Source organism: Ylistrum balloti, unplaced genomic scaffold, assembly GCF_031769215.1.
Source record: "Ylistrum balloti isolate Yb309-2 unplaced genomic scaffold, AGI_CSIRO_Ybal_v1 Utg370274, whole genome shotgun sequence".
In the NCBI taxonomy this organism is placed as follows: Eukaryota; Metazoa; Mollusca; class Bivalvia; order Pectinida; family Pectinidae; genus Ylistrum; species Ylistrum balloti.
Genome location: NW_026782212.1, coordinates 1099239 through 1121760, shown reverse-complemented (window position 1 = coordinate 1121760; position 22522 = coordinate 1099239). Strand labels below are relative to the sequence as shown.

The following is a 22522-nucleotide window of genomic DNA, read 5'->3' as shown; positions in this document are numbered from 1 at the left end:
GACTTTACTCTGTGAGTCTACCAACTATACATTCCAGTGTGTGTATTTCTCTAGAGAGACAGCTATATTGTATTTTTATTACTGTGTTGACTTTACTCTGTGAGTCTACCAACTATACATTACAATGTGTTTTTTTTCCAGAGAGTCACTCACTTATATGATATCCTTATTGTAGTATTGACTTTATGAGTCTACCATTTATACATTCCAGTGTGAATTTATCTAGAGAGTCACTCAAAGTTGTACTACATCAAACCTACCTTTTCCTGGGAATACCAAGAGAGAAAATAAAACAGCAGTTTATATATCAGCCACAAGTCACTCTAATGCAACAAAATATTCTATAATCAGGAAAGACAACTCTCACATTCAGGTAAAATCTCTTCAGGATTTCTCCTGTTTATATGTCAAGAGAGACAATTATAAACAAGATGTTGTACATTTTGATGACAGGTTTTTTTATAGATAGAAAAAATTCAAATCTGCATCAAAGGAGCAAGATAAATCAACGTTTAAATCAAATTCGGCAGCTGCAATATGTGTGCATTCAATAGAACAAGTGTAAAGGAATGGAGCCTGCAGAGCAGATGTGTTGTGCCTACAAGTACTGTCTAACTTAGTATCTAATCCAGTGTCTATAGCAATAGTGTACTAATAGACACCAATAGTGTACTGACAAACAACAATAGTGTACTGACAGACACCAACAGTGTACTGACAGACATCAATAGTGTACTGACAGACATCAATAGTGTATGGACAGACACCAATAGTGTCTGGACAGACATCAATAGTGTCTGGACAGACATCAATAGTGTACTGACAGACATCAATAATGTATTGACAGACATCAATAGTGTACTGACAGACATAAATAGTGTACTGACAGACACCAATAGTGTACTGAGACACCAATAGTGTACTGACAGACATCAATAGTGTACTGACAGACATCAATAGTGTACTGACAGACACCAATAGTGTACTGACAGACATCAATAGTGTACTGACAGACACCAATAGTGTATGGACAGACATCAATAGTGTACTGACAGACATCAATAGTGTACTGACAGACATCAATAGTGTATTGACAGACATCAAAAGTGTACTGACAGACATAAATAGTGTACTGACAGACACCAATAGTGTACTGACAGACATCAATAGTGTACTGACAGACATCAATAGTGTACTGACAGACACCAATAGTGTACTGACAGACATCAATAGTGTACTGACAGACATAAATAGTGTACTGACAGACACCAATAGTGTACTGAGACATCAATAGTGTACTGACAGACACCAATAGTGTACTGACAGACATCAATAGTGTACCAACACAAAATGCTTCATATTCATGAAGATCCTAACAGCAACATATAACCTCAATGTTATTTTAGATACATTTTCTATATTTTACAAAATAATCCATAAACAAAACAAACATAAGATTTAAGAAGGTTGTCAACCACTTAATATAGTAATACTTTTATCACAGGGAAGAAACCATGAATATCCCCTTCACAGTCAGCCATGATGTTCTCTGAAATAGAGGTGGACAGGGTTCTAACTCTGAACAATACAAAAATGTACTGGTAACAGTATACATACATGTATTTCTTGTGGAGTTCTGCTCTCTATCCAGGCATCTGCTACAGGTTTCCATCCTAGGACATCTTTGTCCAGGTAAACTATACCCTGTAATTGACATGGTAAAATACATAAAAGGTTTCTAAAACACTGATACCATATACTACATAACATCAAATGTTTCTTGTTTAAGAAGCTACAGGGAAACCAAGAAAACAATAATAGTGAATATCACTTCATGTGTAAAGTAAGGAATGAATGGTTTTACAGCTGAAATAATGTCTTAGATTTAGACCAGGAAGGCAGGGTAAACATACACTTATCGGTTCACCAAGCCTTATCATCATCTAAAGTAATTGCCTATTGTAGTATTGAAGTAACTTGTGTTTAGAATAAATTCAAAAATTTCTCTGGAAGTAATTTCTGACCAAATCTTATTATATTTGTATTTAAATGTTTATATGAGGTGAAAACATTTAACTTAACATTTTTCTATTGTTTCTATACAGAATTACAACTCACTGATCTCGCTATGGTGGCAGGTGAGGCATTGTCCAGACTGTCCGTCTCAAATATCAGGATGATATTGTCGGACAGGAAAAGCTTATCTCCATTCTTCAGGTGCAATGCCTGTGTAATGTTTAAGGCAGAGAAATTAGAAACGATGTAAAACTAAGATATTCTACAACAAGAGGAAGAAAACTGATATCTAAATACGCCTTTCTTGTCTTTTACTGTTTTACATGTGTACGTAGGTAAATATACAGTAATTTTAATGTAACACTTTTGACATAAACATCCTTTGCTGAATTATTCATTTCAGCATATTTTATCTCATGTGTCTCACATAATAAAGGAATGGGGCAACACAGACAGGCTATACATCATGACCACAATGAAAGTATCAATGCTTAGAAAATGAAATTGTAATGTTGATTTTTTATATTTGAGAACGTAAACAAGCATTTAAGTGTGATATGTTGTCCTTGACAACAATGGCATGGTTTGTGAGAGATTACCTTGTCTCCACTGAGGATACTGTTGAAGTTGTCAGCCCAGCCTTGGTTGAGGGGGCCATCTAGACAGAGCCAAGTGGTACTCAAGTTCTGCACCAAAACATGTTACAGTTATTACTTCAGGAAAAAAATTAAGAGACCTCAATGAGTTCACAAAAACTATATATTAAATGTTTCTTTATTAAATCTGTACTCAAAAGATAATAGGTAGATTATCTGACCTGGTCTCAAGATCAACAAGATTTGGATGTAATTATCTTGGCTATTTGGAAATAACATGAAATGAAGGATGTACATCTGCTGGACTTTTTTTTTAGGATCAGAATTATCAAACGGAAGGACAGAGATAAGACTGAATCTACTTTGTGGGTATAGGGATGGCCAAACCTACCCTGTTAGCCTTTCTCACAGCGTTAGTAAAGATGCCATCAATCCAGTCATGATTCTGGTTGAGAGAACCAAACATGAGAGCCTCATCATCAACAACCATTGGGTTGATCTTAATGAGTTTGTGCATAGACTCGGCGGGGTTGGTAGCCCTGCTTCCTTGTGACTGACGAGACGTGCCCCGCCCAGATATAGACAAGGAGTCTACCAGGGTCTGGATACAGGTGCTTTTACCACTACCCGGAGGTCCAGCCACGATCACACCTATTGTAAATGGAAACAATTTGATAAGAACAATAACTTTGTCATGTTATTCCCGAGAATTATCATTTGATCAGACCTATTGTAAATGGAAATAATTTGATAAGAACAATAACTTTGTCATGTTATTCCCAAGAATTATCATTTGATCAGACCTATTGTAAATGGAAATAATTTGATAAGAACAATAACATTGTCATTTTATTACAGAGATTTATCAATCATAAGAACAAACATGACAGACACTGGAGAGATTACTAAAGTGTAAAATAATTTGGAATTTACAGAAAATTGACATAAGAGTAATTGTGATAATTGTTAGTGATATCTAATAGAAGATTACTCTAGCATTACATGGAAACTAGATGATCATTTTACAGTAAATCAAGTGTACTGACCACTGTGGACTTGAGAGATGTTGAACAGCTGTTTACACTTGGTCAGCCATGGATCGTGAGCCACTAAGCCCTTATCAGCCACCTTGTGTTTGAGGGATAGATCAATGTCTGCCCCTCGAGACTTGGCTGACTGTATTTGGGACAGGTTAGAGGGAGGCTCAGGCAGGCCAGCGAACACATCATCCAGTACTGCCTTAAACAGCTTTACATTCTGTTTGGAACATGTCACAGAGCCATTAGAGGTTCATATTGCAAGTTTAATTTTTGTGTACCACTCAATACCAAATATTATCCAGCAATAAAAAGAAACATTCAACAATGTGTTGAACTACATATTTTTTTTTAGCTATTTCCAACATGAACAAGCCATTTAATGATACACAGATATTTTTCTGTCTAGGGATGTTATGATTTTCCCATTGCTAACTACACAAAAAGATTGAAAACAGTAAGAAAAAGTAACAACACATGTCTATTTCAGGTAAGATAATGTTGAGGTGAAAGTATTACCCTGCCGGTCAGTCTTGGGGAGATGACCTCCAGGATGGTCTGGGCCACCAGAGCATGTTCCAGTTTGCCAGCAGCAGTCATAGGGTTGGGTGTGCCTGTCTTCCTACTCACTGATGATATCTTTACACTGCTTGAACCAACTGAAAAGACAACGGGCACAATGAAACAGTAAATATACCTTTCTATAAAATAAAAATCATCAAATATTCATATGCAAAATACATACAGTGTATATATTTTTTATGCAAGCTGAATTATATTGAAAATTTCAGAATTTCTTTTCATCCATAATTAACAGTTGTAACTTGTACAAGATATCACAGTAGAGCTTACCATTCTGTAGACCAGCTAACTTGGTAGGTGCCTCTGACGCTTGGCTCTCTGAACGCGATGTCTCGTCTTTGGCTTTTGATTCTATGCGGTCCTGAGTTTTCTCATCTCTGACATACTTCCTTTTCTGTAGAGCTCTCTTGAGTACACCCGTCCATGTCGCAATACCAAACAAATGATGGAAGTGCTCAGATCTGTAACAAATACAAAGGGAGAGGATTACACCTCCATATTTCAATTCATATCTTGACTGCATAAAAAACTTCTTTAAGAAAAATAGAAGATTTAGAGCAGTATTTTTTATCAAGGATTAACAATATTAAGTATTGCTTACTTAGTCTGAGATTGTTGGAGATAACACATCAGTGAAAAGTCAACAATCTGATTTTTTTCAAACATTATAATAATAATAATGTAACTGATTATAAATTCATTTATTATGTATACGTACAGTTGGTCCTTGGCAAGCTCTGATACAGATTTCAGTCGAGCTCCCAGTACAGTTGGAGCTCTGAAACCCATGGAGGCACATTTGGCCTTCAGGATAAGACTGAAGTCCGGCTTGATCAACGATACAGTACGGAACAGTGCCCGCACCTCTACTGGCAGACTGCAACTTGTGTCATCTCTGTTGATGGTCATGTGTATTGCACTGCTTTTTCTGATTGAGATCTGTTGAAAATCAGAACATCACAGCTTTATTATAAATCAGAATATCATAGCTTTATCATATGTCAGAATATCATAGCTTGATCATATGTCAGAACATCACAGCATTATCATAAATCAGAATATCATAGCTTTATCATATGTCAGAATATCATAGCTTGATCATATGTCAGAACATCATAGCATTATCATAAGTCAGAACATCATTGCTTTATCATAAGTCAGAATATCATAGCTTTATCATAAGTCAGAACATCATTGCTTTATCATAAGTCAGAATATCATAGCTTTATCATAAGTCAGAACATCATTGCTTTATCACAAATACAGTCTTCTTTATCTTAGATATCATAATGAATCTTAATGTCACAAAAGCATACCAAATCTTTGGTTTGATTTAAATACACAGTAGTAAAAATACTCTCTGACAGAAGTTGTGTTCCCTATGACAAAATTATGTTACTTTTCTACAATGTCTGGTTATATTTGACCACACACCTGTACAACACCAATCATAACAAAAGGTACACCTACCTCCTGACCATCAGCAAGAGTAGCATAGGAGTGTCTGGCCTTCAGGGCAACAAGTACCGCCTCAACGTGGTCAAACATGACCGATAAGGCTTTATGGTGGAGACTCTGTGCTTCATCAAAACAACACCAACAGCCATCCTGTAATATACACAACCAGGCTCTTAATCATCTTCAAAAAATAACAAATTTCATGAATAGGTAAAGAACTACCCTATAACAATATTGACATTCCAAGTGTGAGTAAATGTTGATAATTACTACGGGGATAACAGCACCATATCTTGTACAGTACAGAGTAGTACAATCAAATCTTAGTTACATTCAAATAGGAATCCTTATAACCAACATACATACCTGTAGAGACTACTACTGTCTATACAGAACTACATTCCAAACACATCTACTTACCATAGCTGTTCCCTGAATTGACCTTGCCAAAGCAGTAGGGTCAAACTCTGGACAGCACTGGACCATACTCAGGAACTGACCAAGAGTGTTAGCCAAACCCTGGGGATAAAATGAATGATGTTTTACCAACATAAAAATAGATTTCCGTAAAACATTACAGATGTGATGTTCCTTTATAGAAATTGTAATCTGGATAATCTGGGAAACATTAATATGGTATAAGTGTCCATTGTAAGTGGTCTCAATAACCTTTCAGACAGGTTTCACTGCTTGTAAGATTTCTTAGAAATCTGTAATTCAAAAAACTTTAATTGTTTAAAAGTAATTCCTTTTCTAGTGATACTTTTAATCACAGAAATCTATGTCAGTTAAGACATGTGTACAATATGTTGATAAGTATTAACAAACATACCTTGATTGTCTCCGTCTTTCCGACTCCAACAGGTCCGGATACACAGCTGCCCTGGTGGTTATTGAGGGCTTGTGACATTGTCAGGAAGCAACGCTCCGTGACAGGAGTCAGAGCTGCCCCAGCATTGGTCCCGTAGAACTCATTACCATATGCGTATGGGGTATCAAGGATCCAGATCAGGGGTTCTTGGTGATCCTCTGTGGAAATTTATAGTCATCACTGTAGCATGTTGTATATAATTTTGTTTTATACTGGGGACAAATATTACAGTGTAACATGACATGTAAAATGCCTTTATCAAAAACATATGTTGTGTTTGCTTATCATAATGCAATCATTGTCTGGTGATAGAGATAATAATTTCAACATTGCAATAAAAAAGAAAGTACAATATCTCGTAGTCTTCACTGTCTCAGTTTCATTTCCTTATTTTTTTACTTAATGTTTTCATTGTGTCATTGAAGTAAATTATTGTCCTTTGAATAATAACTTCAAACACCTCATACCATACATAGGCTGCATATACATTATACCTTATGCATTCCACAGATAGACCCCCATATACCTTACACCACAATCAGTTGCACACCATACACCCTATATCTTGTACCATAGTTAGGCACCATATACCTCCACAATTGTGGATTTGTATAAGGAAACACCATTTTTATCCATAAAAAACATTTTTCTAAAAAATTGTATAACAGGCAAATATAATAGCAAAACCAGGCAAAACATAGCAAGGAAAGGGGAACAACTCTCCTGGCTTTACATCTAGGGTGTTATTACACAGTTAATCAGAGAGGGTTGTAATTACAAGTTTGGCATGCTGATCATATAGTAGAATAGTAGAGAAATGTGAAAAAAATAATGGAATAGTGTTAGATTATGTAATACTGTAGTAGAAGTTAGAGTGTACAGTTGTCATTTGTTAAATCTACATACAGAACTTAGAAATTAAAACTAAACCTGCATTGAAAATACAAGTGATAAGTTAACATGAACTATACATTCCGTCTAATTTGATATTAAATGCATACTTTTGGTGGTATGATTTGTATTATTGTTTTTAAATTAGAATGATATTTCTTGGTGATCAAAAATGATGATTCTTGTTAAGTAATTAAAATAGATTTACTGCAGGCAAGACTGATTCAGCTATGTCATATCAAGACAATTATAGATCAAGTAAGCACTGCAGTAAATTCTTCCCTAAGAAAGTATCATCAAGCCGGCCACCTGAGTGAAGCTATGTTACACATTAAAAGACACAAGCTAGGGTATTTTTACTACCACTGCCCCGGCAGTAACACTCATCCTTACGTATGGCCAAATCGTCCAGGCCACTGTCATCGCCGGTGACAGATTCTCTGGGTGTGGGTGTGTCGGTGGCTGTAACAGGGTGTCAGTGTAACCACAAATGTTAGTTTGGAGTCACACATTGTTATAGGAGAAAAATCTAAACAGTATCATTTACATTACAGCTGTAACACAAGGCAGGTATATCATCAATTCACAGAATTCAAATTATTAATAAAGCTTTTCAAAAGAAATATATTTTTGATATGTTGGAAATTTTCATTTCAATGCAAACAAAACAGTTAGAACACACTTGTACATGTACAAGACATTTATGTAAAACACTGAAGGAGACAGGCATAAACCAAGACAAACACAGCACAAATAGATTTATATTATAGAATAGGCACAAATTGTTTGCTGGAGTTAAAAACTCAAGAAGAATGACTTAACTGGAGATGAGACTAGTTAAGATGAACTACTTACCAACAGGGTGGAAGTAACAACGTATGCTACGACGCCATTCAAAGTCAGTTGTCTCTCTCAGTTTTCTACTACACATGTTGTCTAAAATGTCCCTCAGGTAAAGAAATTGCTACAAACAAAAAAAAAAAGATTTAAAAAGTTTGAAGAAGTAATTTTTTAAAAGAAGAAAGAAATTATTACTGATGTATTTGTCAATACCTATTCTTGTAGAATGTATATGAAATCTGCAGTAAATCTTAAAAAATGATGTAAACTATAAATGGCACCATACCGCTATCATACACTCCAAACGAGCCTTGTGGAGAGGCAGCATTGGTTCCTCAAGGGTGCGCCAAGCCCCTCGGGACAACACTGTCTGTAGTTTTGATCCTGTAGCGATGTATTTCTTGAGAGCACCCTGGAGAGCCTTGCGGTCATACTTGATGTCCCAGATGCCCTGATCACATTCTCGTGTCCAATAATATAGCATGCCCATACGACACACCTGTGCTGGGTACTGTAACACAGACACAAAATATCTCAGACTATTACAATTTTCAGCTACACAGAAAATAAATATTATGAGGAATAAAATGGATACAAGTAGAGTTTGTGGTTCTTGTGATAACTTTTCATTTCTCATCATATACTGAATTAAATTTACCTTTCTACATGACCATTCATCCATGAACATGCCATTGTCATATTTATCTTATACATCCACTCATCCATGACCATGCTATTGTTATATCTACTTGATATGGCTACCCATTCATGCCATACAATACTTATATTTACCATAAATGACCACTCATCCATGAACATGCTATTGTCATATTTATCTTCTAAGGCCTCTCATCCATGACCATGCCATTGTTATAGTTAACCTTATACAGCCACTCATCCATGACCATATCACTGGTATATTTACCCTACACAGCCACTCATCCATGACACTGCTACTGTTATATGTAAGGTATATGCCCACTCATCTATGAACGTGTCATGGTTATGTTTACCTGATATGGCCATCCATCCGTGACCATACCATAGTTATATTTACTCTACATGCCCACTCAGCCATAACCATAACTATTGTTATTGTTATATTTTCCTGATATGGCTACCCATTCATGCCCTACCATCCTTATATTTACCATGAATGACCATTCATCCAAGACCATGCTATTGTTATATTTATCATATAAGGCCTCTCATCCACGACCATGTCATTGTTATATTTACCTTATATGGCCACTCATCCATGGCCACACCATTGTTACATTCCTGTATGATGTTGATGTTGAGGTCCTTGATAGTCTTGGCAACAGACTCTCTCAGCTTCTGTAGCCACATTTCCACACCATCGGTAAGAAATACCTGGATGATCAAATAGGTAAATATCAACATTCCAATTTAAAAATTAATCGTAACTCTCAACACCACAAATTCTAAAACTCCTGACAACTAAATTTTGAGGATTAACTTTCTGACATTCACAATTACACCAATAAAACTTTCAACTCTCCAAGTTCAACACTTCCTTTTTCCATTTTCTCAATTTTCATAATGTAAAAAAACAAAGTTGTAAGTTAAATCCTAGTTCAACAATGTTATCATTAGAGTTAGCCAGTGGAACTTGAAAACTCTGCCATTTTTATGAGAATCAAATGTACCTTGTCCTGTAATTGAACAAGCTCCCCTTCAGCACTGCTAACTGCCACAGCATCTCTGAATACACTGTCCTCTACAATTCCCTCTGACGGCATGAAGGCTGGAGCATGTGCTATGGCACTAGGGTTCATACTCTGAAAAACAGCACAAAGTGGGCTTTCAAAAACACTTCAATCCACATATATTGATATTGTTTACATAAGGTATTTTGCTTTTATAAACCTGGCATTCATAATAATCATAATCACATATAGTTTCATTTCAAATAAACAAAATTGACATACATGCTCTGTGATGGTCTTTATCTTAGTTTTCTTACTTGATGGAAATCCCTGATAAATGTATAGTTTATCTACATATTTATCATCTTATAATAAATATCTAAATTGACATTAAACATGAATTGAGATAAATATCTAACAAACTTGATAAAACTAATGATTTTATTCTTGAAGATAAGCTGAAAAAGAGGTATTTTCTTAAAGATAAATATAGTAAACAAACTCCCAAATCATGCTTTTAATGTCTCACATCAAATATTTCTATATCAATATTTTCAATCAAGTTTTATAGAATCTTTCTGGCATGCAGTTTTACAATATAACTTAAATTAGAAAAAAAGTGAAATTGATATAAAATCATCAATCGTGCAATTGTCATCCGATAGCTGTTATAAATATAAATAATTAAAGGACAGAAAAAACAAAATAAACAGTATACTGTAAATAAGAATAATAAAACACTTGGTTAATGTACTGAAAATTATCAATCCTCTCAGCCCTATTTTTCCATAGTGGATTGTTCCAAGCAATGAATTAGATCATACTATGGTGACATATAGGGTGAAAAGAGTGACATCAAATACTACAATAAGATGCAAGTAAATTAAATAAACAACCAGGAAGTTAAATATATTTTAGTATCTTACACTCTTAGAAGTTACATTTTTTTGGCCTCTTGTTTTAAGAATGGATTGACTAGTTTCTTCTTTGACCATTGTTTGTTGTTGTTGCTACAAACAAAACAGTATAACAGTACACATACCTCTATTATCAGTTAGTCTGGTTTAAGATCTCTGATCAAGGATTTCTTGGCATTTTTAATAATATATATCAAACACTTTGCTATCGTCACTAGTTGTTCCTGACACTGGTAACTGTCTGATTGTAAGCTAATAATTCTGCCATGGAACACACCATTATTGCAGATTTGCTATATATTGTACAGTGTATGTATCAGTCACTATTTCCAATATAATGGACACACACATAAATTTCCATTGTCTTTCCTGTAATGACTGTTTGGTCAGTCAACATTTCACACATTCTAACTAGTTTTCATTTCACTTACACATCATGGTTTTATTAGTCTGTCATTATTCCCATCAGTGATAATAATCTCTCCAGGTAATTGAATGTATGTTGAAACATTGAAATACAATATCTTATCCTACCAGCATTCAATTGGCCACTTATTATTATGTGTTCAGTAAAGTTCTTTTTCAAATCTATCAGTTCTTATTTTTTTTTGATGTTTGTTTTCTTTCTGTTTTTTTTGTTTGTTGACTCATTTTTTATGCTGTTGCATTTAATATAACTTTATTACTTGATAACATTTTAGTGTTCCTCCAAGTACTTAATGTCAGATCTCAATACTAGTTCCAGGTATATGATAAATTGATGACGACAAGCTTGAGTTTAGTTTATTATAATGCAGACAAAAAGTTTGACAAAGAAATAAAATAAAAAATGGTTAATTTTCAAGACTGAAAGGATAAATCTTTGTGACTTATATATTCAGTATTTTTTCTAACCCCTGGACACCCAAAATTAAGGAACATAAAACAATACACAAAGAAAATATAATTAAAATGGATTTTCCCACATTACATAGTAACTATAAATATGTTATACATATATATATATTTTCAATCCACCTCAAAATTACCAATAAAACTATATACAACAATTATAGTCTACTGATACGACTCTATTCCATCCTTCACCATGCCTTACTTACTGATCGTGACTTTGACCTTGAGGTGGGGGAGGGGGTGAGCTCCCAGGTAATGTGATAGGGTGGGGACTTGTGCCCCTGGGAGAGAGATGAGACAGATAATGAGTAAAATTGTATATCAAAGATACCTTCTTTACATGACGTAATGGTGTCATTAATTCATTTGCAAGCTGTGGGGAGAAAAGATCTATTTAGATAAGATCCTGGTCCAAAATATTCAAAATTGAAGTCTTAGTACATTGTTGTTGTCAAACTATGGATATCTTAAAAACAGTTAACAAACAAATGAGAGAATGTTGCTTTGAATGTGTACAATTCATATGTTCTATAATTACTTTCTACAAAAAAATAAAATGATAAATAAATTATTTTACAAGACATATATTCCAAATATTAATATTCCAGTTATTTTAATTGTTAAATAAGGAGATATCTACACATCTACATTGTATATAACACTATAAAGCTTCTGAAAATATTATTTTTATTACTACAAATCTTGTTTTGTGTAAATATATGATGGGACTTGACACTAGAAGATATGTGTGCTATTCTGTAAATATATGGTGTGACTCTACGGGATATGTAAATATATGATGGGGACTTTACACTAAAGGATAAGAGTATAACTTTGTAAATATATGGTGGTAAAGTATAACAGATATGCAAAATGATATCTAAAATTTACCTATGTGATGTATCAGTTAAGAATAACTTCATGAACAGGTAATGCTAATGGCTATTTGTTACAAGAGAAACAGAATCTTCAATGTTTGAAATAATTCTGCATTTCTTACACTTTACTTAATAGCTATATACCGGGTATGTATAACTTCAATTTGATTTCCCTGCTATTTCTCCTTACATACAAAATGTGACTGTGATATTACTAAAGTACACTGGCATTTCCTTAACAGATATAAAGTTATACCTGTGTTACAGTATCTTAAGGTTCCTCCTAACAATCATAGACTTATAAACAGCCACACTATAAGGGACATTGATATATCTTCAGGTCTTGATTTAGATAAATTACAATATCTATTACTTTAAACTTACATAAATCTCTGTTAATCTCTTGTCTATCTTGTGTGGCGTATTGTTGTTAGGTGAGAGTGCAGAGGAGGTTCGCACCCTTGACCCTGTAGGTGTACGTACTCCAGTACGTGATTGGACAAAACCAACCTCATCTGTTGGTTCATCAAGAGTGTTTGCTTCCTCTAGTCGTACATCATAGATACTGCTGAAGAGAGATCTACAACACAAACAAACCATAACATTACTATAGAAGATGATTTACAATCAAGACCTCAATCAGAATATGATTCCCTGAAGTTCTATTGATGCTGGAAGTATCACAACAGAAATTCCTAAACAAATAAAGCTTCTTTCTTTTAATGTTTTCCCCCTAACATAGACATTTGTAAATGGGTGGTTTGGTGGTGCAGTGGGAACACACTTGCTTTTCACCTAGGGTTCTATTCCCTGTTAAATTGGACATAAAAACGTATGAGATCACCTGACCACATGGATTTTGCCCATGTGTTCTGGTTTTCTTCCACAATAAGACCCTGTGGGCACTTCATTTCAGGCCAACAAGAGTGATTAGTATAAGCTTATAACTGGTTTTAGAATTATGGTAAAATATTTGAGTTGACATTTTCCGTATATCTTCAAATGGTGAGAACATACTTGAGGTGAGGTCTGACAGACTCCAGGTCGCTTGGTCGGCTCAGGATAGCCAGCAGAATGGGGTCAGATACATAGTAGAATCTGGGGAAGGCCCGCCTTTTATTGTCAAGGTAACCCATCAAGGACTTGAAACAGATCTCCAGTTCCTCGTGGATGTTTTTCAGGAGAACAGCTTTTGGCACCTCACCGCCATAACAGCACTTTAAACAGAAAGGTTCCACATTGTACAGGAAAATAAGCAAATAGGTTCGAACATTTACCCTAGCATAATATCCTGATACATGTATTAAATTAAGAATTAAACAAGAATCTGTCATAAGCCACATTGTCAGATGGTATCTGTTTTAGTTTTGTTTCCAATATGCTATATGATATCGGACTGACCAACATTTATCTCTAAAAGCTATAAATCTGATTCAATTTTGCTTGATATTGAATGCAAAATAAATTAGAATTCCATATGTACAAATATCTACATCACAATCCTGATTTTCAATATGATAATGACAACAATAGAATGCAGTATCTACCTGTAAAACATTCCTAGTCTCAAAGTCTCTCTTCATCAGTTTTGTCCAGCTTTTGTCAGTTCTGGCAAATCTTTTGGCCTCTTGAGGTAATTCCTACCAAACATAATTATACCCATGAACAAATGTGCTTAGTCCAATAAAGCCTTTTGAAGCATATGAATAGGAATGATTCCAGTTATTCTCAGTAACTCAATGCAAGTCTGAAAAGGATTCTGTTTAGAACATCAGCGTAAACCCTAATAAAACACCAATGTTATAACCCATATGAGTGATTTCAATAAACTTAAAAGAATCATTAATTTTTTGTCTTTATTCAATAAAGGCTAAAAGTTAAGAAAAAAGTGATGTTACCTTAGCTGCGATGGAATTACTGAAGACAGCCTCTAAATACTGCCACAGGTCCTGAACCTCAAGCCACTGTTCCAATACCTCTGCCACAGTTTTCAGTTTTTCCGCCCAGCCTGCAGCTTCGTCCCTTAGAGGACCAATGTAGCGTGACGTTAACATGTTTGCGAGTAAAGCCTGAGCATCTTCCAGCTGTTCCAACAAACGTTCTGTGGATACCTTGTCTAGGTACATAGGGCCACGTTTCTTGTAATGTTCAAATGTTAACACCTGTTCATTCCATTCCTCCTCCGTCACTCGCATCTTTATCTCAAGTTCCAACTCTCGACTAGCTCCCCGACAGATTTCTTCGATCTCTGACTTATGTCTGAGGAGGAAAGTGAGTTAAATGTGAAACAATAACCAACTCATCTCAGGTAACACATTTTTACATCAACAGTTATGTGTCTTAGTCTCAGTTTTAATATATAACATAAGAAAGTGCAGAACCATGGGAAATCCTTTTACAGTGGACTTAAATGTAAGAAATACATGTGTCAGCAACAATGTACAGCTTTAATGTAATGAATATTAAATGCTGCTGTTTTTACGGATAGTTGAAATAAAACTAGACCACTTCTGATGACAACTGCTTACTTGATAAGGCCGATGTCCAGTAGGTGGAGCAGTTTGAAGACATTGGCCTCCAACTGGAAGGAGCTGCCAGTTACCCTCATCACTTCTAGCCAATGGCGGTTACGAATCTCCTACAAAAACACCATCATCAATAAATGCAAAAACAAAATTTTACAGCGAGGTAGTATAGTATCTTGTGCAAGGAAATATATCTAATTTTACTGAAAGAATGTTGGTGCATATGGAAATGTTTACTGGTGTTAAAAAATGAATAAGATTAATCATGTCAGTGACAGAATTTCTGGAAGAGACTCATTTAGTGAAAGAAAGACGAAAATGTAGTCAATCTGTAGAATAATTTGGAATGCTACAGAAATTTCGTAGAAACTAAATTTCAATATCAAAGAATTTCCATTCCTTAACTTTGAATAACAACAAATATTTAACAGCTAGACAATATTTTTAACTAATAATTTTGGTAATATATATACTTATATACAATAAAGTGTATTTAGTAAAAGCTCCTGATGATATACAGAGTTAATTAAGCAATAGTAATATGATAAGTTTGTCTACTGACATGCATTTTTTACAGGGAAATATTGGTTTCACTAGGGATTCTGGCTTATAACCAGTATGAGTACAGCTTGATATACAATATGGCTTGGGATTAGGGGGGATAATTATACAATGTATATATACATGTATATAAGCTGGCTTTTGTAATAAAATAGACAAACTACATCAATGTTTTAGTATAGATAAGACATCTTCCTTGATGACAACTGATAGACTTCTTATACATACATCATTTCTTTTTCAGGATGTTTCAAAATAAAAAAAAAGGACTACGTAAATGATGTGTCTTTTTAAAAGCATTATTATAACTAATACAGTATCAAAGCCATGCATTTAATTACCATGTATAATTGTATGATATATATATCGAAAGTTCGGTCAGGACTAAAATGGTCGTTGGTGAAATATGGAAAGTACAAGGAAGATGTGAGACCAATACTAAACAAGTGGACAGAGTAGATATTTACAGGTGATTCTGAACACATTTACATCCCTACAGCTGGTGGTCTCTATTGGTCAGTCAAGTTACAACCACTACAGTTAGTGGTCTCTAGTGGTCAGTCAAGTTACAACCACTACAGTTAGTGGTCTCTAGTGGTCAGTCAAGTTACACCCACTACAGTTAGTGGTCTCTAGTGGTCAGTCAAGTTACACTCACTACAGTTAGTGGTCTCTAGTGGTCAGTCAAGTTACAACCACTACAGTTAGTGGTCTCTAGTGGTCAGTCAAGTTACAACCAATACAGTTAGTGGTCTCTAGTGGTCAGTCAAGTTACAACCACTACAGTTAGTGGTCTCTAGTGGTCAGTCAAGTTACAACCACTACAGTTAGTGGTCTCTAGTGGTCAGTCAAGTTACACCCACTACAGTTAGTGGTCTCTAGTGGTCAGTCAAGTTACACTCACTACAGTTAGTGGTCTCTAGTGGTCAGTCAAGTTACATTCACTACAGTTAGTGGTCTCTAGTGGTCAGTCAAGTTACAACCACTACAGTTAGTGGTCTCTAGTGGTCAGTCAAGTTACACTCACTACAGTTAGTGGTCTCTAGTGGTCAGTCAAGTTACAACCACTACAGTTAGTGGTCTCTAGTGGTCAGTCAAGTTACAACCACTACAGTTGGTATCTAGTGGTCAGTCAAATTACACCCACTACAGGTGGTATCTTTTGGTCAGTCAAATTACACCCACTACAGCAGGTGGTATCTAGTGGTCAGTCCAATTACACCCACTACAGGTGGTATCTAGTGGTCAGTCCAATTACACCCACTACAGTAGGTGGTCACTAAGTAGTCAGTCAAATTTTACCTACTACAGGTCTAGTAGTCAGTCAATTAATGACAATCAATAATATTAGATAGCTCAGCTTTAAATACTTTCAATTTAACTGTGTATTTATTGATACCACATTCCCAAAACCATTACACAATATCCTCACATTGTTTCCTCATCCTTGTCAGAATTCAAATAAATGGTATAAAACACTGATTAAATCATCAAACATTAATTTCTCCTTAGAACTTCCCATAACCACAAACAAATCACATATAACATTAAGCACATCATGTGATTTAATACAGCATTTCTTATTATCACAGGATGGTACACTAGTTCATTCATTTAGTGAAACATGTCCTCAATATTTTCAATTTAACGAGCCTTTCAAGTTTTAAGGAAGAAAAACGTTCATAAACAATAAAAAGTATCAACTATCTTGAATGAATTAGGTGCGCATGATCAAGGTTTTGAAATATGTGTCTTCCAAATTCTTTCCAAATTGCTGTTGAAATCTGCCTTGAAGTGCGTATCCCCAAATTCATTGTCTTACATCACCATAGGTCACCGTATGGGTTCATGCACATATAAATGACATGACAGGAGTAATATGGTTATCGTGTGATAAATGAAATGTTATGTATGAGTTACAAAGTAAACCCAGAATTTGTTGGCATTTAAAACAATTGAATGATGCACATTTTGTTTTCCATGTAACTAACTGATACTGTTAATTGAATTTAAATATGATGTGCATAATTTTGTGTTTTCTTGCATTTGTATGTTTTTATAGCATAATGGAGAATAAACAACATACAAAAATACACAGGTAGAAATATGATACAGAATGAACACAGGGACGGACCTCCCAACTACCAAACAACACAGAACATCTATAGCACTGCAGTGGTCAAGTCGACAGACTGACCAAACCTACACAACACAGTACTTACTGGGATCTCATACAAATCACTTCCCTGTGAGTGACCAGAGGTCAATGTAAGGCAATACAAGATCAGTTGATGTGACGGTTACCATGGAAACCAGTTTTATAACAAGGAACTATTTGCTATCTCACTACAATAAATATCCCTGAACTCAAAAAAGAGAATGTTTTTTCCCAAAATCTAAGGCTAGCATTTTGGAAAATCATGAATGATTAATAAAGCTGAATAAAATATTGGCAAAAAGAAATAAACCCCAAAATGCCCCTTTGTCCTTTGCCTTAAGTTCAAGGACATCTACTATCTCAGGATCAGGATAAAATGGTGATTTTCAAGGAAACTTCAAACAGTTCTAACCTTCTAATTGTAAATTGGTTTTAATTATTTCATGTGTATATGACAATGAGCATGAAAATTATTGCCAAAAATCTTAATTTAGGATATACACTATTTAGTGATACACTTCATATAGGTCACTCATACATATAACAGTGATATTGGTCATTTTCAACTGAAAACAAGACAGTATACTGCTTTTAGTTAAATACAAAACTGTTGAAATGACTGTGAATGATGTTGTGATGCAGATGACAATAATTAACTTAACACTTGAATTACAGACTAGTACATATATAGTGAATTTTACAATAAAAACTAACATTTCTCACAATCAATACATATGTAGTACAATACCAAGGTAACACCAACAGATTCATCTAACATTTAATTGACAACAGACTGCCTGAGTGACAACTGACCGCACCAGTGACCGAGGAGAGGACCTACCTTAGAGTTGAGACTGTGGAGGAGAGGGAACACCTCAAGATAATTCTGTAGGGATGTCTTCAGGTCATGGTAGGCATCCCAGTCTTTTAGTTTACTTGGAAGGGCTAAGCACTCATCCCAGTAGCCTTCAACCTGTAGGGTAGGGAAAAAATTCCAAAAATAGCTATGATAAGTTAGCTATCTCAACACAAATCATTGTTGTTTTGGAGTCAGACATTTTATCATATGTTATTTCATCGTAAAAATCTAAGAGTATCCTTGTTTTTGAGAAAGGACTAGGAATGTTACAATGATGAATTTGTACATCAGCCATTTGCAAGTTTTGCCATATTAACAACATAAAGAAACTGCAATAAGTGTTTTCATAATTTACCAAAATATTTTTGGCATCAAGCGTGTTAAAATAAGATTACCATAAAATGATATACATTGACAGTACATCCTGTTTATATGTTGAAGTATTAACACCAATCAGATTGACCTAAAGTGAAATCCCAAGGGTCTTATATTCTACAATGAAGACAGAAATCTTATTCCTATTTGCTGAGATGATAATCTTGAAATTATGTGACACAATATATTAGCTCTTCATCACTTAAGAAATTAAAAAACAATTGTGCATACCTCTCTGAAGAAAGCTTCAAGATCAACCTCTGCCCAAAGAGTGTCTTTGAATCTGGCATCAAAGCGAAGGAATTTCTGGAACAGTCCGTACAACTGACTGAGTAAGTCTAACTCCTCCCCAGTTTTATCCAGCTCCGAGAATGGTTTACAGGCGATCCCAAACAGTTTAGACACCGATTCCAATGTATTACGCTTAGAGTCATACAACAGATACTTCTGCTGAAAGTCTTGTAACCTGGCAACAGCCTCAGCTGGGGGTATCCCTGGCACAGCTGGACCCTGAGCGTCAAATGCATTCCTGAACTGGATCACCTCTACCACAAACGTCTGAAAGTTTAGAACAAAACATCATTCATGTTGTCTTCTGTCCTCTGTTAGTGTTCAGAAGGACCTCAATAACTTTCTATCACATTCAACAACAAACCAGATAGAGCCACAATTTTAGCATGGATACTCTTTTTCTTTATATTTGAACTTATGATACACTAAAAATCCATCTTAATGACCTCACCTGTTACATACAACAATTAGACATTCCAAGGAATATAAGAATATCTTTGATGATATACTAGTTTCCCTGTATGGAGTAGCCTACCTTGACTTGTTTGTCTAGTTCCTGTTCGAAAGCTCCCCTGCGCTCCTTGAGAAGGACCTCACGGACCTGCTCAGCTAGTTCTATCAGCTCCTGCCATTTGTCTCGTAGCTGGTCCACCTCCTCCACTTCATTCCTTGGGAGGCGAAGCTCAAACTCCCTACAAACAAATATAGAGGACTCAAATACACCACTCAATGAAATGTAGAAAGATTAGATATGTGATTAATAAAGCAAAGATCAAATGTAGAGAGCAAACGTCAAATATACATTGCATATATTTGCAAGCGTAAATAAAAATGGCAAAGAAGAAATATCAGTGATAAAAACTTGGGTACTGATAATAAATGTTTATAGAACAGATTCTTTGTATGAGGCTAACCATAAATTAATTATATGTGAGTATTAATACATTAATACTTCATTAATTCCACAGAGGTTTAAGTAGCCATTCACCTATATTGTGTGTACCTCAGTGGCTGTGTTTGCTACATTTTAAACATCCATTCAGCACTCCTCTATTTAACTATACCTACTGTTACTATCTTATCTTTCAGGATATTTCTAGGTAACCGGTCAGAACCTTCTGACCAATGGTCAGCATCCAATCTAGTTGTCTTGTTTGTATCCTCTCTTAATTAATCAATTCAAATTTCAAATACCAACATACTCATTCTCAAAGCTAACACTGATAAAGCAACAGCATGTTTTTGCCTTCCCATATTGTGATGCAAAAGCTCCACATTATCTCTTTTGGGACATAATAATTGTTTTGATTTTGTGGAAAACCATGGCTATTTTCCATGATAGACAGTTTATAATTCATATCACCTAATTAGTACCTTGCTTGTAATGTTCATTATGCAATATTATGTCATATACCATGTCTACCATTATTTTGCATTGTGTAATAAAGCCATGGTTATCTATTCACCCAAACCTGAGATTATCTAAACCTTTTAACATGTGAAAGAGTCTAGTGTTTTAAGTTAGATATCAAAAACATACTAAGACTATTTGCTATCTTAAACTGTAACATAAATCAAGATTACAGGTTCAGAAGTAATACATACCTGAGTTTGGCATACATGGTCTCTATAGGCAGGTATATACTATCTATCTTATTCTCCATGTCCCAAAGCTCCTCCAAAAGATGGAGAGCACTATTCAACTGGTCAAGGGACTGGACATGCAGCTCCAGACGATTACGGACGTTAGACCTGTACAATACTGCAGCATCCAGTTTTTTCTGCAAAAGAAATGTTAAGTGTTTATCCTGTGGCATCTCAAGATCTTGTCTCACATTCTCATTTTTACATGAAGAAGATGACAGATTGTAAACTGGTCCTGCAAATACAAATTCTTTATTCTTTTTTATTATCATTTCTGATGAAAACCTTTTTAATAAAGTTATCATGTGATCTGGTGTTTAACATTTCCATGATTACACTCAAAAGACCATCCTGTTTTTAGTATCACTATAATAATCACCTTAGCCTCCTCATGTAAGACAGAAGCAAACTTGATCTTCCATGCCATAGCAAATCCATGTAAAGCATCCTTGATGGGGTCGGTGTGGAGAGAGATTGGCCCTACAGGTAAAACCTTAGGGATTCCTAATACCTTCTTCTCTATGTATAAGAACCTCTCCACCTCCCGTTTGATGGCAAACATTCCAGGATCAGCTGAGATGAACTCTTTGAAATTGCCATGAAGATCATCCTTCCACAGGAAGTTATAGTAACTAAAGTGGAATAAGTGTTTGTTCACTACAGTGTCAATCTCTGGAATAGAAAATCAAACAGGATATTGTGAAACTTACATATACCTACACAGTCATAATACGATGGTACTTACAGATCAACATACAAAATATTATGGGTTATAAGTAACACATCTATAAACAGGGTCAACCATACATACTTTGAGAAACTAAAAGCTTTTAAACAGTTTGTACAGCTTTTTGACCTTTCAACAATTTTTTTGAAATCTCATAGTTTAAGACAACTGAGAAGGAATCATACATAATGTTTGATTTATCATTATTTAGTTAATAATGAATTATGAAATGGTGTATTTTGAGCTATGCCTGTTATTGAAGCCAACATCTGCTTCGTGTCTTGGAAATTATTTTCTATGCAACACGGAAAGTTTAAACCAAATATGTGAGAGCGGTCTACTAAGTTGTGGTAATTGCTGAAGGGAGAATATTCTTGTTCTAAAGAGATAATTATATATTATATTGTACTATACTATTTTACTGACCATTAATGATATTGGACAGTTGTGATGTCATCTGAGCAACATTTTCATCGTCTGCTATGAGAGAATAGAAGTTTTCCTGTCCCTGTGGTCCAATCCACGATACATCTGCAAGGTCAGAACAAAACAAAAATGGAGTAAAAATCTTTGTTGAAATTGAAGATTGATTTATGAATACTTTGACTGTCAAAAAAACCAAAAAGAAAAAAAGAAAAAAAAACCCATTTTTGTATTAAGTCATCTGTCTAAGGTAAACTTCAGATTAGTTCAAAAAAGTGGGTCATTCAAATATGTGATTTTTTCAATAAA

General features: G+C 34.9%; 1 protein-coding gene across 1 annotated transcript in view; it reads right to left on the bottom strand.

Moving 5' to 3' along the window:
- LOC132552738 (dynein axonemal heavy chain 8-like) overlaps window positions 1-22522 on the bottom strand; it is a 75837-nt gene that overhangs the window by 36825 nt on the left and 16490 nt on the right. The window contains 28 exon segments of the mRNA XM_060216932.1: window positions 1618-1704; window positions 2119-2226; window positions 2616-2702; window positions 3004-3263; window positions 3659-3869; window positions 4169-4308; window positions 4502-4692; window positions 4950-5170; window positions 5702-5839; window positions 6110-6208; window positions 6522-6718; window positions 7845-7913; window positions 8307-8415; window positions 8578-8802; window positions 9531-9665; window positions 9962-10093; window positions 11080-11108; window positions 13031-13230; window positions 13668-13867; window positions 14198-14290; window positions 14549-14909; window positions 15179-15288; window positions 18736-18867; window positions 19360-19686; window positions 19955-20111; window positions 21025-21200; window positions 21443-21735; window positions 22217-22321. Of these exon segments, the coding sequence (XP_060072915.1) occupies window positions 1618-1704; window positions 2119-2226; window positions 2616-2702; window positions 3004-3263; window positions 3659-3869; window positions 4169-4308; window positions 4502-4692; window positions 4950-5170; window positions 5702-5839; window positions 6110-6208; window positions 6522-6718; window positions 7845-7913; window positions 8307-8415; window positions 8578-8802; window positions 9531-9665; window positions 9962-10093; window positions 11080-11108; window positions 13031-13230; window positions 13668-13867; window positions 14198-14290; window positions 14549-14909; window positions 15179-15288; window positions 18736-18867; window positions 19360-19686; window positions 19955-20111; window positions 21025-21200; window positions 21443-21735; window positions 22217-22321 (4592 nt within the window).